The sequence below is a fragment of the Sceloporus occidentalis genome, unplaced genomic scaffold, assembly GCF_023333645.1.
Source record: "Sceloporus occidentalis isolate IW3139 unplaced genomic scaffold, rSceOcc1.0.p SCAF_95, whole genome shotgun sequence".
Classification (NCBI taxonomy): domain Eukaryota; kingdom Metazoa; phylum Chordata; class Lepidosauria; order Squamata; family Phrynosomatidae; genus Sceloporus; species Sceloporus occidentalis.
The window spans coordinates 2044062-2062430 of NW_028317075.1; the positions used below are offsets into that span (position 1 = coordinate 2044062).

Sequence of the window (18369 nt, forward strand, 5' to 3'; positions counted from 1 at the left end):
TACCTGTCATTTATAACAAAACACTGATGAGTTGTTGCCAAAGAAACTAAAGACATTCATACATGTTTTCCCGTTTTTTTTAATGTGTATGTAAAGCTTATGAAAATGGCAGGTTTATTTGCGTATTATGCCACTTAAACAGCACCATTACAAGGAAACACACTGTAAACTTCTAGTAACTATACTAAAATTAGCACTGCATTTAATGTGTTGAAAAACACACATCATTGTTATAGAACTACGCTTTACTACTTAATAAAGTTTTAGTTAAGTAGGGAACTATAAACTCTTAAACTACCACAACATTTTCATTCACTAGCCTTTGCCAGGATTAAGGAGAAATATTAATAAACAGTATGATATAACCTCAAAAAAAGGCATGTCATATGTTTCAAACCTCCAGAGCTTTTAAATCCATAGAACAAATTAGGTATATGGATGCTGACCTTCAATTCTCACTGTTATTTAATGCCATTAAAAAGCCAGTAGGCACAACACAGAACAATATATACAACTACCAGTTTCATTCACTACAACAGCAATATCAAACGTTTTAATGTGGAGGGTTGCATTAAATGGAAGCTTAAGCCACAGACCTAATTAATGATTTAATATAATGGGTTTACTTTCTCTGGCCATATATGGCTACAAGCCTCCATTATGACAAGAGTTGTAGCATTGTGGCATGACAAGTAGCATTGTAGAATACCATTGCTATATGCAATGTTGGCAAGGCTTTCCAAAACTCAAAATTCTCATGTTTTATTAAAATAGTATTAAAAATCTTATTACTATTATATTACATAAGATATTTTTTTACTTAGCATTTTTTTCTTTTATGTTTAATTAAAAAGAGCACCTACACACTTCACAATAACAGACGTGACACACCAGAAGTGGTGCCACCATATAAAGATGGTGTTTAAGGGTCTCCATCGGTGGATGCAGGGAATAGATCTATACATTTATAACTCTAATCATTTACAATGTTATATCGTTATAAGTAAGTTATTTTTAAATAGACAACTGAACATGTTTTGGGTTTCTTAACGTGTATATAATTATTGCAGATTGAGCCAAATCCTATGAATTGGTTAAGCCAGATTCATTACTAGACATCTGCGAATGGGCCAAAAATGATTTGCAACAGATTTCATTCTGTGCCCATTTGGTTCAGACAAAAATTTTGAGGCATTTTTAATTCAGGAATAAATTTTGTTGCTGGGTGCCCACATTTACTCTCACTCTCTCATTTACTCTCTCACACTCTCATTCTTCTACAATCTCTCTTTAACGCTTTGATGTTTTCCTATCTTCTCTGCCAACCACTTCCGCCTCTGCCAACCACTTTTGCTTCCGCATCTTCTTCTTTACCTTTTATCTTTCATTTTCTCCCTTATCTCCTTTATCTGCTGTCTTCAATCTTTTATGTTCATCCGCATCTGCGCAGACATAACCTGGTAGGAACTTCCCTCCAAAATAGCACCACTTACAGTGATGTCCTCTCCCAGATCCTCCAATCAGGGGAGAGGGGGAGTTCAAATGGAGGATCGGGAAGAGGACGTCACAGCAACCGCTTCCATTTTGGCAGAAGTTCCCACCAGGTTATGTCCACGAAGATGCGGACGAAGATAGAAGATTGAAGATAGCATATTGAAGATAGAATTAAGAAAATAAAGACGATGAGGAAGTGGAAATGGTTGGCAGAAGTGGTCAGCAGAGAAGGCAGGAAAACATTTAGAGAGCTTGAGAGAGAGAGAATGAACGAGAGTGTGAGACAGACCCACTTCAGAGACACCTTAAATTTCTTGATTTTGCTGTCATTCCAAACCGTTATATTTGTATGCAGAGTTTTAATGATTAATGCAATTAAATAATTCAACACATTTATGATAAAAAGTTATTTTTAAATCTAATTTATTCAGGAAAATAAATAAGTGAAACTATGTTATTTTAACCTCAATATAAGGCATGATTTTAATGCAGTTCCCGTATCTTACTTGATTTACATGAAATCCTCAATTTTTCATCTAACATTTACTGTTCCAAAATATCTTTAAAAAATCTATGAAATCAGTCACTGTTACCAACCTGGATGTTTAAAGCATGCGTTCATTTCCTGTACACTTTCAAAATTGATCAGACTTTGAGTTTTATTGCAAAATAAATATAGTTATTTTGTTTCAAACAAAAATATTTCTGAAATGTTTATTAGTCAGTGGTTAGAGTAAAAATAATAATGAAATATATTACAATCTGTATTGTGTTTTGATAATTAATATTAATTATATAGGATTGTGTATCATTTCATGTTAGTGACCTTTCCTTACCCGGGCAAAGTCTGCCAATAATGTTGACTTGAACTTTTAATGTATTTTTCTCAGCTGATGTGCCTCACTAATGGAAAACACACATTGGAAGTCAGCCTAGTAATTTATTGCAGAGGCAATCAATTAACAATCTATTTCCCTATGTAGTTGGCAGTTCCCTAACCAAAACTAGCAACAGTAAAAAAAAAGGATCAGACCTTTTCAAAGTATTTGATTTCATATTCAAGGATGATACCATTGGGTCGATCTGGTTCGTGCCAAGAAAGGGAAATGCTGTTTTTAGTAACCTTTCCCTTCTTCACAACGCTGATTGGAGATGGTGCTAAGGAATAGAAAAAAAACAACAAATGTATTAATAATAGAATAGTACTTTGTTAAATACAAGTTATGTGACTATATGTGATATATATATATATATATATATATATACATACATATATATGTAATTCAAGTAGATAATAAATAGCCCATTTCAGAATATACAACTTTAAAAAACAGTATCCAAAATAAAATCTGGTGTACTAGAACAATATGAGAGAAATTAATACTTAGCGCTATGGTTACCCAAAATATATACATTAGAATATGACCTATATCTCATCCTGTACAGAACAAGGTGGAGTGTGAAAATAAAAAAGGTGATTCTATAGTTTAGTTCTAAACTAATGTGGAAGCTCCAAGTAAAGTTGCATGCCATGAGTTCACTCGGGAAACCCCAAAGTTGAAACTTAAGTCAGTAGCTGAGTACCCATTGGGCTAAATCTCCACTGCTATTACGAGCATATAAACAAAGCATATATCTACAGTGATACTCAGGAGTGGTGGAAGCTAGCTACAGAAAACCAAAGTTCTAATACACTACAACAAGGACCACCTTATGAATTAATGACAAATACTTTGGAGATGTAATGCCTTTTCTAAGTCATTTTATTCTTTGATTCTTCCTTAGCTTGTGTGAACTTCTGGTGGAATGCATGAAAAGTGGAAAAATTAAGTCTGTGCTGGATGAGAAGAGAAGCCTGATATGGATAAATACAAAACACTTCTTGAGTTGTTAGCTATAACTCCACTGCCCCTGAAAGGATTAGATTGCGCTTGTGAAAGAATGGCCACCATGTTTTCTTCGGGTTTTTTTTTTACCAGAGAAGAAAAATATGGTAAATTCATTACTGCTTACCTATAGGCACATTTAATCAGAATCATACAACTTGGAGCTGTTTATAGTCAAACCCCAACCTATAAAAAGTTATCTATTATCTGTATTCTACCTGGCAATGCCATAGGCTTCATTATATTCCATTAAAGCAGCACTCTGGATTATGAGCAACATCTCTGTGAAAATGATGGACAATTTTAATCTAGTGAATTAAGCAAATTAAATTTCCATATAATACTATACGGACTGAGAAGTCTTAAATCACTGACATATAAAGTTAGTGGACCAAACTATTGCAGCAAATGGACCATATGGTTATTTAAAAGAACATTGAGAAAAAGTATGGTAGGATCCACCATATGGCACTGCCTGCAAATTAAACTCTTCTCAAGCACTGAATAAAACAAAGATAAAAAACAGGTAACACTAGACCAAGAGTAGATGATAAACCTAGTAATTTTACCCCTCCAAGCTCTCTTTAATAGAAGTGTTAAAGTGTAACAGTGAGATAAGGAGCAATTAAGTCTATTAAATTGATCCCTAAGGTATTCCTGTGATAACTCTTGTATCCAAAGAACATCTGTGTTACAATGCATCGGTCTGAAGGAGAAAGGTAAAAGTATTTTCGAGTTTTGTGTCTGAAGCACAATGTAATTTAATATCAGCTTCCACACAAAGCCTGCAATCATTCCATCTTAAAGTCTGCAACTGGATACTGCAATGTATGATTTGAAAGGAAAACACAAATGTATTAGAACCCATTTTTAAAGGTCACTAATTCTGCAAGGGCAGCTCTTACAGAACATCAGAAATCTCAAACGTGGAAGGACAAACAATGTGGCACCATATTTTAAGGAAAATAGCTAAAAAATGTTTTTTTAACCTGCATACCATGCATTTCTGAAAGAGTAAGTATTTAGCCATTTAAATACGACAAAATGATAAGTGCTTTTTTTTCTTTAATAAAAGCTATGATGGAAACTTATACATTTATTGTAGTAAGTTGTGTTTGATTAGCCTAGATTTCTGAATATTATCATTATTATTATTATTATATTAGAGTCACCCACTTCTCCCTCAGTATGTGTATTGGGTGGTGTAATATGTTTGCCACCAGTTAACACCTTTTTATGTTTTATTATATGATTTTATTGCATTTTGTTAATATTAATTTGTGACCACATGCTTGCTACGGTTCACGTGAAGAGAGAGCACCTGGTTTCCACTGTATATGTATACAATCAATGTATTAATATACAGATTCACCTATGGTAATGTCTTCATAAGTGATGACTTAATAGAGGCACATATTTTTTTTAAAAAAATAATCAAAATACATGTAATAGTAATATATAGGTCGAAAGAAATGTGGCTTCAAATTATTGTAGATTTCAAATTGGAGCAACCAATGAATATGATTTATTCAAGCAACAGTTCATTTGGATAGACAAAAAAAATATATAAAAAAAAAGTACTAAAGATTTTTATTTTTTTGTATATATATATTTTGAACAAACTAAGTACACAACTTCCATGAGCTTCAATGCTACCTGCTGCCACAAGTTATGCATAAGAGAAGAAGGCGAGCACAGCCTGTCTTCCTCGCAATGATAATTTCTAATAAATTACAATCTCTCTTGGGGGGGATAAAAGTCCCCATGCTGGGACTGAAATTTTTTTAATGTAACGTAATGTCATTTATTAAAAATTGGCATTGTGAAGACGTCCTGGTATGCCCTCTTCTTCAAATATATATATATTTTGAATACTATGGTTTTACATATCAGGAGACCTTATGATTCAATAACTTAAGGTCTGGACTTTGACTGGGCCATTATATTACCTTGTAGATTTGCTGGGCGTGCTGGCATCATTGTCCTGTTGCGTCACCCAACTTCAGCTTTTATAGAGGTGGTCTTATCATTTTTGCTAATGATCAATCAATCAATGGAATTTGATTAGCAGCAGCTGTATGCTACTTAGCATCTTAATTCGTATGGAAGCAATATTGCATAATTTGTTTTTCACACATGGCTTCTCCATTTTGGTTTTATTTTTGTTGAATAAATTATGACACAGTGTAAAATGTCATGTGTTGTTGTTCATCTGAGGTTGTATTTACCAAATTTTTAGACCTTCTAAGGAACAGATGATTGTTATGTCCATATATATATCTATGTATTTGCTCACAAATCTGCAAGCACAGCACTTACATGTTTATATGATTTTCATTCTGGCCATACATAAGTTTAAGTGGCAGACTTAAGTGGTACTCTTGTCATATGGACCTTTGGATTTGTGCAATGATAGCTATGTTATGCTAAAACTGTTTATCACACGTCTCTCTCTCCTATGTAAATACAAAAAACAAACAAATCTGAAAAAAAAACAAAAACATAAATACGAGTATGTCTGGCTAGCTAAAAATTCTTATGTCTGGATGTCTAAAATGTTTTGTTATGGGGTACTTCCAAGGTATTTTGCAGGTTATTTTCATTTTAAAAGATTTATTCTGTGGGCCATGAATCAGCTACCGTGTTAAAAATTGGCTCCGGTATTAGAACATTCATCAACAAGACTGATTTCTGTATCATGTAGAGTGACAGGTTTGGCACGGGAAGACATTTCCCACACAAACCGAACAGGTCCGGACGGCTGGTGTCGTTATTATTCTTTGAATTTAAAAACAGCCAAGGGAAGGATGCAGTGGTTCCTGTTGAAGGAAAGTACTGAATCGGAGATTAGCATAGGAATATGGGTGGGCTATATTTCCTTAGACGTGTTGTAAAATACATAAAGAAAGAGTTTACTTTATTTTACATGGAGAAATTATTTTTTAGCTTCAAATACCATTATAACATCCAAGAAAAATACAATCATATGGATATAATTATATATAAAATTATTTGGACTCGTCTCAAAAAGTAATTTTCAATGACCTTCTGATATCTTGATCCCTGCATTAGCACTAGTAGATTTATGAAGGGCCTGAGGGAGCTACTTAGAGGCATCATACCTGTAACCGAAATTTCCTTTACGTGCAAATGTAGAGCTGCCGGATTATACATTGTGGCAAATTGGCCAACACATCTACCAGCTCCCTGGTTCACGTAATTAGGGGCAAGGATCTTTGCATTACATTCGGAATTCTAGTGAACAAGACTTTTTTGTAACAACCACCCTTCCCTTGTGGTAAGGAAACCGCTTGATTGCTATTATGGTAATGCACTCTTAGATATGGCGGTGGGGGAAATAGTACAGAACAGGAAGTTATTTAGTTATGGAGGCTTTGCTCCAGACATCACTCAATTTAACTCAGCTGAGATAAAACTGCAGCAAACATTAAATCAAAAACCAATATGAGTTAAGTTAAAACTAATGCTCACAAACCAGTTACCCATAGAGCAAACTTCCACACAAATTAATGATATTCAATGATCGTTATCTCAAAGTAAAATATTTTTTTTGGTCTGCCCTAGGGAGGTACAAAGCATCTAATAGTGAAGATGAGCATCATACTATGAGTTTACCAGTGTTTCTATCAGTAATGTTGTGTATTCCAAAAGAAAAGGATTTCATTTTTTTTGTAAGACAGTAACTTTTTAACAGCACGATTTCCAGAAATTGCCGCAAAACCGGAGAGGAAGGTGTTACATTTCATATAACGTTTTTTTTGTAGTGATTCATTCAATTTAAGTACTATTGTGAACTTACTCTTTGTACAGAACCAAACACTGTGAAAGTATAATTCATAACTCTATGGTGGTTTCAACCGACAGCTAAATTCCCAACCTCTGCAGTATGAATCATTACTTTTTAGATTGGCTTGGTGTTTAAAATTAATAGGTAATAGAATTTTCCCGAATACACACAGGGGACCTTATGGAAGCAAATAATGAGCAAGCAGAGAAAACACATATTTCTTGTTGAAATCGCAATTGCCTGATATGATTTATTTCTCGAACAGAGCTTTTAGATGTCCCTAGTTTTAAACTGAGCAAAATGCAGACAGAAGCAGGCTGTTTATATGGTTAAAATAAGTACGCCAGGGGATAAGGCTATACCAACAAGGTTATCTGATATAGAATGTATGTAAGTCATTCTTGCAACCTCTGACTGATAAATAAAAAATAAACACTTTTTTTCTCTTGTAGGGCATGTTTCAAGCAAGTTTGAGTAGATAACAATTTAGTTAATAGTTTACCCCTTGTCCAGTGCTGTGGAATATGATGGTGCGATATAAAACAACAAATAATGAAATTGCATATGTCTGTACATAGCCATCATAACTTAATACTCTTCTGAGCTTGAGGGTCTCAAGTCTCAACCATATGTCTCGCAGGGGGCCCAGCATTTTTTGTTATGTCACTGAGTGCAGAGGCAGTGGTGTGTGTGTATGTATGTATGTGTACTGTACTGTTGCGTTAGAGTCAGTACGTATATATAATATACAACAGTGTATATATGCACACATAGACACACACTATACATAGTGTACTCTACCAGAGTTCTAGCTGTTCCTAGCACTGCACTCTTCTGGATAGAGTGTTCTGGAACTGATGCATATATATATATATATATATACACGGACACTACTGTTCAAAAGTTGGTGGTCATTTAGAAATGTTCACGTTTTGGAAAGAAAAGCACATTTTGTCCATTAAAAAGAATGTCAAATGTATCAGAAATATACTGCAGCCATTGTGTTACTCTATGGTATTAGCATGAATGTGTATATCTGCATGTAGTGTTAAAGATTGTGTGTCTATTGGTGTATGTTGGCATGACTGTATGGTGTTAGCATGTGTGTCTGTTACTTTAAGGTGTTAATGTTTGTGAGTATATGATGTTAGTGCGTGTGTTACTTTAAGGTGTTAATGTTTGTGAGCATATGATGTTAGCATGTGTGTCTGTTAAGGTATGGTGTTAAATGTTTTGTACAATGAGTCTGTTAGTGTTTGGCATGTGAATGTGTGTGTGTGTGACTTTATGTGTCAGTGTATGGTGTTGTAGAGTTAGGGGATAACCTATGGTTAGTGGTGCCAGGGAGAAGAAAAGGAGGAGCAGGAGAAAGAATGTTTGTGTATATAAGTGTACTGTGGTAGAACAAGTGGGTGTTAAAGCAAGTTTGTGTGTTAGTATGTATGCGTGTTAGTTATAGGGGCCTTGAAGAAATACTGCACCCAGATGCCACTAACCCTAGGCTTGCCCCTGTTCTCATAAGGTGTGATTATGGGAGGTATAGTAATGTGATATAGTATAGTGATTATCTTAAGGCATAGTAATGGGTGGAGCAATGGGTGTGACAGTGGGTTGGGAATGGGGCGGGTTGATGTACCGGGCCCCAGGATTTCTGATAGTGGACCTGACTATATATTTTCAAGATTATTAGACTACATGTCTATAAATTTGAATCTTTTAATGGGCCCCTGGGCAAGCATTATATCCACTATTAATATTCACTGAGATCCACACATACCTCAGTGAACACTATACTAGAAAACTATATTTCACAACTTAAATGCTAAAAGTCAAAGTAATTGCTAAATTTACTAAAGCCTTCATGAGATACACAAAATAGGTGAGTGCACAACCTAAAAAGCATAAAAGGCATAAACATTCAGATTCCCGGTTTGCTTCTACAATAATAATGACCAATAAGTACACACAAAAAATGAAAAATTCAGCACATACCCAGAGAATTGCAAAGGTATGTTCCTTGCAGGCCTATAATGCGTCAATCTTGTTTACTTTTTTCCAACTTGTCACAAAAAGGGGTTGGAAATGTAAAGGTATATACATCAAAGGTTATATGCGAAAAGTGATCCTGATGCCAAGTTTGATTTTAAAAAAGCCAATGGAATGGCCCCGTTAGAAACCATTCCATTGGTTGCTATGGTGATTAGACCACTTTTTGAACACCAGAATCACTTTTTATTTATAACCCTTCAAATTTTTCAATTTGGTTATTTTTTCATAGCTCAGCAGTTTATGTATCTAATCCTTATTATTATATTTTACTTTTTTATTTTACCTTAATACTTTTTATTACCACACATTTTATAACCAATGTTCACATTTTAAAATGTAGAATGTACATAAACAAAAATAGCATGTGTTTTACTTGCCATTTTTCTTGCCATACTCTGTGTACTTTACATTTTAATGGGATTATTATCACGTTTTGCTACCCTAAACTAAGATAGCATAAACAAAAAATATATTAAAAGAAAAATATTTTTTTCAAATTATAAATTAATAGCTAGATATTTGAGCATTATAGTTTTATATTAATAAGTCGAATAACAGATTATAAACAGAGCAGGGCCCTCATGTCCTACTGTACTAATATGTCTTGGTACAGATGCAGAATCTGCTTGCGTTATATAAATAAATGTAATGCAAAAGCTAGTAACAATTCCTTGGGAATCACTAGTTAGGCATTAAATATAGTTATTTATTATTAAAAGTGGTCAAATTTTCAACATGTAGAAAATTTAGTCTGTATTGGTTTTTTTTTATTGATTTTATATAATTCCCTTTGGGACTATACCCCATAAAAACAAAGGTAACATATAGTCTACTCCATCAAGATAACATGATACTGTTCTACAAATAACTGTATAATGTTGTATTCTAGATCAGCATATGATATTCAAATCACATATTTTCTTAGACAGCAACTATCTATAGGAAAAAGACCAATGACATGTCTACATAGATAATGCCAATAATTTATGTTCTTGTGGAACAGACACAATCATAACAGATACAGCTTGAGAGACAATACCCAATCTGCCAACTTAATATGTTGGAACAAGTGTACCATCTGAGCACACAGCTTGCTTTATAAGAGAAAAAACATAGATGTATGCAATTCACAAGTCATACATATTAAAGGTCATACATACACATTAAAGGTAAAATATCTGAAATTATTATTATTATTATTATTATTTATTGTTTTATATAGCGCTATGAGTTTATACAGCCCTTGGTTCTCCACAGTACATTTTTTGATAATGGTATAGATACAAAAATGTTAAAAAGACACTTAAAATCTAAAAATTTAACCTTGTTATAACTATGGCCATTAACTGATGGCTTTGTGAATAACTGTGAATGATCCTACAACACTGATTTTTAATGTTTAAATTCTTTTGTTCTATATTACATGCCTGCTGCAATAATTTACAGTAATAACATGCACAGATATGTACATTTGTGGTGTATATTTATAACTGTATATTTGTATATTTAATTGGTAAGACTGTCAACTCAGTATGTAGCTTTTCTAAAGGTTCATGCAAATTTGCTCTGTTGTCATGCAAAAACCCCCAAATAAAATAGATGATTTTATTATTTTAATAACTTAAGTACGCATTAGCTGGCATATGAATGGGGACATGGGGCAGGCTTTGGGAGGCTTGAGGACAATTGCCCTCTGGGGGGGGTCCAAAGGTCTTCACATAGGGCTGTTCTTACCTGGACCAGACTTGCCCTATGTGAAGAATTTTGGCCCCGATAGGTGTGAAAGCAGCGGGGTCATGTAAAGCAGCTACGTGACTCAAAGGTAAAAGGCAGCTCCCTCACTGTATGAGCAGCCAGAAAGAAAGCTGCGGATGAGGTTAGTTGTTGAGAGAGGGTGAGGGAGAGAATAGGGTGGTAAACAAGGGAGTGACTATGTATGTATGTTAGAGTGTATGTATAAGTGTGTTAGCATAAGTGTGTAAGTGTGTGTCAGAGGGAGCGTGTGTGAGCACAAATGTGCGTGTGTGTATGTAAGCATGAATGTATATGTAAGCATATATGTGAGTAAGAATGTGTGAGCATGAATGTCTGTATGCTGGCATGATGTATGTGTAAGTGTTCATGTGTTAGAATTAATGTGTAATTGTGTATGAAAGGGGGTGTTAGCATAAGTGTGTAAGTGTGTGTTACTAAGTATGTGTAGGTATGTGTTAGTGTAAGCATGTGTGTAAGTGTTAGCATTAGTGTGTATGTGTGAGGGTGCATGTCAGACCCCATTCAGTTTGCGAAGCTGCTTCTCTCTAGTTTCCCCTGTCTCGCTACAGTTCCCCCTTTGCTGTAATCCATTTCTGGATTTCCCTGTGCTCTGCTGTTTACTTCTGATACTTTGTTTCAGTCCTGCTCTTAGCTTCAGCTTCTGTTTCCTTTATAAGGGGTGCACCACCCGTTTGTTATATTTGTATCAGTCTGCAGTCTAAAGGTATGTCCTTCTCTGTTTAGATTTAATGTTTAGTTTCAGCTTATTAGTAATTTAGTAGGCAGGGTTTAGTGCTAGGTCTAACCGGCTAGGTCCAACCGGCAATATTGGAGTACTTTGGCATAGTGGTGGGCTAAGCATTCTATGGCCATAAGATGTGACTAAATCTCCAATTATTATCTTATAGTCCTAGGCTAGTCCTTTATTTATGTGTGTCAGTCTTTTATGTGCCTTTGCCCTTTTTTCTCTGAATCTTCTAAGGATCTCGGCTCCTCTCTTCTCTCCCCATGTCCCACTTAAGATATCCCATCCTTGCTTATAGAAGAAGTGTCTGAGGATCTCGGCTCCTCACTCCATCCCCTGTGTTCCTTGCCTTGTTCCCTGTACTTTGTTGTGCCCTGTACCATGTATGTCTTGTCTGGCTATGTTTCTTACTCGGTCTCCCTGTTCCTTGCTCTGTCTCCCTTGCTTGCTATGTTTCTGCTGTTAGTCTGCTTAGCTTCCCTACTCCCAGCCTGCAGCATCCTACTTATTTCTCTGTTGAGCTATGTCTCATGCCTGCTCCAGGGTGCCTGCTATGTCAGGGCCCTGGTATGTGGCCGCACTAGCCTAGGTGATCAACACAATGGAGGGTGCAGTCACCATGCACAAGGCCATGTCCAACTCCGCTACTGCGCAATATCTCCTTAATTACATCAATGGGTGCTCTGGGTCATTACAGTCGTCTGTATTGACCCAGTCCCTGCGGTTGTGTAAATATCTGTGCCAGTGCATATCTGTGAATAGCATGCACAAGGTTTGGATGAGCCCACTTGGTTTTACCTGCACCCCAAACCAGAAGGTGCCACCCCTCCACCAGCATCCTCCCAAGCAATGCATCACCTACTGCATTCAACATTCTTTGCCTATCCATAATCTATATTATCTTATCTTATACACAGACAGTTTACATCATAACCTAATAATGCATTTATGTAAGGACCAACAAAGGACTTTCTGAAGCCATTAAAAACACCAATTAAAAATGTCATGTTAGAGTGATAATTATATATCATAACTCACAAGAGGCCATTACAGCTAGTAATTAATTTTGTTAAGAGTAGCAGCTTTTAAGCATTGACAGAAATCAATATTTTATGTACAAATTTTTAATTACATTACGTACCATTTCATTTATAGATTCCATATACACACTGACCCTACTGCAAAAACTTGAGATGGAAATGTTTTGTATAAACACGCCATCACACTTTCTGTAGTGCTTGTAGTGTAATACATAAATATTTAAGAATATATTAAAAGAGATACTAATAAAAGAGATATGAGCTGACATGTAACGAAAAATATTCCTAGCAAGATCTTATAAGATCGCATACAATAAAGCCTGCATGAAATATACAAAATAGAGGAGCGCACAACCTAAAATGCATAAAAGGCATACACATTCAGATTCCTGGGTTGCTTCTACAATAATATTGACCAATAAGCACAAAAATACACAATAATTCAGTGCATAGACAGCAAATTATATTTGCTGGATATGCGTTGAATTCTTTCTTTGTATAATGAAGTATTCATGGCTGGGTTGCATGCCTGCAATGCGTCAATGTTTTTTACCTTTTTTATAGGTATATACAGTACATGAGGGGTTATATATGAAAATTTTGATGCCAATTTTGAAGTTTGGCTTTAACACAGCCAATGGAATGGTCCTATTAGAAAACCGTTCCATTAGTTGCTATGGTAATTCGACCCCTATTTAAACACCAGAATCACTTTTTATGCATAACCTCTCACTTTTTCACTTTGGTTGTTTTTTCATAGCTCAGCAGTTTATTTATCAAATCCTTATTATATTTTATATTTTTTTAACTTTAATACTGCACATATATTATAACCAATGTTCCATATCAACCACAATTATCAATAGAAAAGGTTATACTTAATCAATAAATAATGATACAGTCAGACTGTTTCATTGTACAAGCAGCAAGTTACGCTGCTAAAATTGCAAACGCCAGCGCCTAATTTTAAACTAACATACATATTTATTGTTGAATATAACGCATGTTAAATATTTACAGGATGCTGATCAAATATTAAGATCAGAGTGATGACAATACATTTTTTCTAATCATTCGTTTATATTGTAATAGTTTACAAAGAATATTCCATTTAGCCAAGAATCGAAAGAAAAACCCCACAATGTATTCAAGCAAATGCTCCTCCTCAGCTAGAGATATAAATCGCACAATTTTGTGAAATATAACAATGTAATTTTTCAACTGTAAACCAAAGCATCTAAATTAAAGGGCAGTAGTCATTGTTTGCTGTATGCACTTTCTTACTGGTTAAATATGCAACATGTGCTGTCTCTTTATATGACCTAATTGTTATGACCTTCATGAACTTCACAGGGCAGAACACCTGGAGCTCTTCCTCTTCTAGGCGGGGGATGGCTTTGTGAGGAGGTGGAGCTAGCTGGCTGTGTGGGCAGTGCTGGCTATATATAGCTATATATAACTTTAGTCCTATGCCTGTCTAACCCTTCTCATAATTGTTCGACTTTTGAACTGGCTTTGACTGTGACTGGTTACTTTTCCTGTGCAATGGCCCATGCGAATCAGACCACAGAAGTTATTCTAAAAATTTTTAATCAAGTAGTTCCTTGTTAAGACTAACAATTTTACTTTAAGGATACTTGGTTACCATACGTTATTAGAAAGATGAATGTCCTGTGTAGAAGGTTAGCACTTTCAAGGTATGTAGCGTATTTTACAATGCAACGCACAAGGGGAATCCACAGCAGTGCTGGGATATGCTTTGGCGGCTACACTGTCCATAACGTAACTGGGCTGGTTTAAAGGGACGTCTCTGATCTCCCCATCCATCTAACTGAGTAACCAAATCACTTGCCAGCCCTGCTGCACTAGGCCTAGTTCCGTATGTTGAGTCCTGGCACTAACTAGAACCACCAGAGCCATACTTTGAAAATATGGCTGTCTCCGTACTTCTATGTCAGTTAGTGGTTTTGTTGGATATCCTTAAAATCTAATGTACTGGCTGTTGAGGACTGGGGTAGAAACCCATTGAGCTAATAAACCAGGAGCAAAATGATTACGGTATAGCCAGTATAGTTCAGTATACTCAACACAAACTACGTATACCTGCAAAACATTAAAATCCAGCAAACAAAGGAGCAACCAGCTCACAAATGTCTCAAACAGTTACAGAGATATAGATTGCTGAAAGGGCAGAAATGCAGATTCATTTAACAACAACAATAAAAAATACCATCACTTAATTCCTTAACTAAAACAGATTAGGGATGTTATTTATGCAGTAAAATAAATCATACTGCAAATTGCCAAACATGACATACTGCAAATTGAAATGTTTATTCCTACTTACGTAAAGGTGATGTTCCACTCTCTAGTATGTTAAGCAAATAAACCTTAGCAGATGTCATTTTATTATTTTATTTGAAGGTTTAATCACACGAAAAACAACACAGACACTTTTAAGAAATCATTCTCAGTTTCTATGGCAACAACATATCGGCCGGTTTTGTGCAGCAGAAAAATATGAATATGAACATTAGTTTTAGCATTCACCAGTACAAGAAAGTATGCATTTAGTAATAGAATTCTGCATTTGGATTCGTACAAACTTTATTTTTTAACGAAATTAGACCTCCTCGAGGCCTCTAGCTTGGTCGCGGTGCCGGCATTTCATGCTGAGCGCCGGAATATGATGTCACATTCTGTCCCTCAGCAGTGAAGCAGCGCGCACCGTGGCAGAGAAGCGAGACAGAGGCCTCGCACTCCCACCGCAGGACGTCTGCAAGGTAAGTGAAATACAAAAGGAGGAGAGGGTAGATAATAAGAAGGGGGAGAGTAGATAGTGAGAAGGGGAGGAGAGGGGGTACATATTGAGAATGGAGAGGGGGTATAGAGCGAGAAGGGGGGTAGTAAGAATATTGAAATAAAGAGTGAGCATGAATGAGAGAATGGATGAATGAATGCGTAAATGCACTGTGTGAATGAGTGATAAAATGACAGAATCGTATGACAGTGTGGATGAATAGTGTGAATGAGTGAGATAATGAATTAATGTGTGGATTAATTGTGTGAATGAGTGAGAGTATGAATTAATGTGTGTATGAATTGTGTGAATGGGTAAGAGTATGAATTGTATGTATGAATTGTGTGAATGAGTGAGAGTATAAATTAATGTGTGTATGAATTGTGTGAATGAGTGAGAGAACGAATGAATTAATGTGTGAATTAATTGTCTGAATGAGTGAGAGTATGAATGCATTAATGTGTGGATGAATTGTATGAATTTGTGAGAATGCATTAATGAATATGTGCAAATGATTTGTGTGAATGAGCGAAAAAATGATTGTGTGAATGAATTATGTGAATAAAAGTGTGAATTGGTGAGTGACTGTAAGTGTTTGTGTGTATCATAGATGGATAATTGATTTGTGGAAAGGCAAAGATGGCACAGGCAGGGTGTTTATGGGATAAAGATGGCACAGGCCGGGCTGTTTGGGTACAAAGTTGACTCAGGCTGGGCTGTTTTGGGACAAAGATGGCAAGTTCTATGTGAGTAATGTGTTTACTGGACAGGTCCTATGTGGGCAGTGTGGACACCAGGGCTGGCTTTGGGATGTGCAACTGTGATCTGTTCCTGTAATTTAGGGGGTTTTATCTATACCTGCAATGCTATGTTTCCATACATTATTTATGTATGCCTGCAAATACAGGGTTTGTATGTCTTATTCAGTTGATCTATACCTACAGTGCTGTTTCCATGTGTTGTTTATTTGATCTATACCCTCAGTGCTGAGTTTACATGTGATTTCCAGTTGCTCTATACCTGAAATGCTATATTTCCATACATTATTATTGTATACCTGCAAATACAGGTTTGAATGTCTGATTCTGATTTAGTGTGGCAAAAATTTTTTTGGTGCAGGAGCGGAGGGAGTGATTGCATGCTAGGGAGCGTGGAGCGGGGCCCAAGGAAATGCTTGCATAGGGCCCAATTTTTTTCAATATAAAATGTATTGTTAGCAGGGGTTAATATTAATATATATTGGCCGCAGGGGCTAATGTTAAAGAATGAAAAATAAGTGCCAGTTCAGCTGTTATTTTATAATATTTAAGTTTACAAATGCATATATCTATCTATCTATCTATCTATACCTGTGTGTGTGGCAGAAATAAAATGTGGTCACCCTACCCTGGATTATCCTAGCCTCTTTGGAGTAGTTTTGTAACAGGGTGGGGCCCCCGTGCACACCCTCTCCCTCAATTGGAGGAATGGAGGACAGGTTGTCCAGTGGTGTGAGCGGAGACTCCACTATGTTGTGGATGGACTTCAAGAGGTAGACAGATTCGTAGAGAAAGAGAAGCGTCTGTGTTATTCTGGCAGGCCTATTGAAGGAAATTCATCTTATTGAGTATGGCACTTTTTATATAAGAATTTTATTTGCACAAGTTAATCCCTGTTTCTATAGAACCCCGTCCTTCCACTCACAAATACTGCACTGTGACATTCATAGGAGGATTTTCTGAATACTGATGACTGCCAGTTTTCAAAATGCAAAACTATCCCATCACTTACCATCAGGCAAAATTATTTCTCAGGAGAACTCGTTTTGCAAAAAATATAATTACAGGACTCATAAATATTGCAACCACCTGCATGCCAACTCAAATTATGCAATAAATCTGTTTCTTGTCTTGATGGTAAGATATGTAGAATTTTGTTAGAGTTTGAATACTGTCTTTTATGTATGATTCACTGATTTTCAAAAGGAGAGAGAGAGACGTGCAACCCAGTGTAGAACGGTACCCCGAACTGATTCAAAACCCCTTCAGGGAGAGAGACTTCTGGGTCAGACCCAGAGCCTCAGGGTTAATCCCTGCTTCCTTGTGTCTCTGAGTCAGTTTCCTCTTTCTCCAGGCAGCGGTGTGGTGTGTGCCCACTCTGACTCCTTGTCAACCTTCCCCATTCCCCCCTCCTACCCTCTTTGCTCCTTTGTCCATGTTCCCTCTCACTTAAGGGTCTCTCAGGTTAGCCAAAGTGCAGCTATTCCTAACCTTATGCAAAGCCAGAAGAGAGAGAATTTCAGGTAGCCTACACTGGAATATTCCCAGCTTATACTGTGAGGTATAGGTTCTAGGATAAAATGACTACATTTTCCAGAACACATTCAGCGTTTTTAAAAAGGCTTGTCTGCAATTCTTATTTTATTTTAGGCTGACTAGGCCCATGGCATCAGATCTGGAGTCCAGCAGTGACCGACTGTCTTACTGTGCCTTACTGGCCTCCCTAGCATGCTGTAGTTTTCAATGGGCCTGTTGAGGAGATTGGAGACCTCTCCAGAAACTGACCCAGTTTTAGCATTGAGGTCTGTGTAGTATCTTAACAGAGTTTACTAAGGTATAGCGCTGAGATATAAACATCATCTCAGCGCTCTGCACATCAAAAAAGGGGTAAGAGGAAGGGGTAAGAAAGGCGGGCAATGCACTTGGTAAGACGTAGAACAACAGACAGTAAGTATACTGTCACTTCTCTGCTCACATGAAATGTTTATGATATTCATATGATCATATATATAGATATATATTCAGTAAAGAATG

The 18369-nt window shown here is 36.2% G+C and overlaps 1 protein-coding gene across 3 annotated transcripts in view; it reads right to left on the bottom strand.

The window, feature by feature from the left end:
* LOC149284317 (ephrin type-A receptor 5) overlaps positions 1 to 18369 on the bottom strand; it is a 127138-nt gene that overhangs the window by 28784 nt on the left and 79985 nt on the right. For all 3 annotated transcript variants that reach the window (XM_089496869.1, XM_089496868.1, XM_089496870.1), the window contains one exon: positions 2528 to 2652. In XM_089496869.1, the coding sequence (XP_089352995.1) occupies positions 2528 to 2652 (125 nt within the window). The remainder of the gene's footprint in view (positions 1 to 2527; positions 2653 to 18369) is intronic.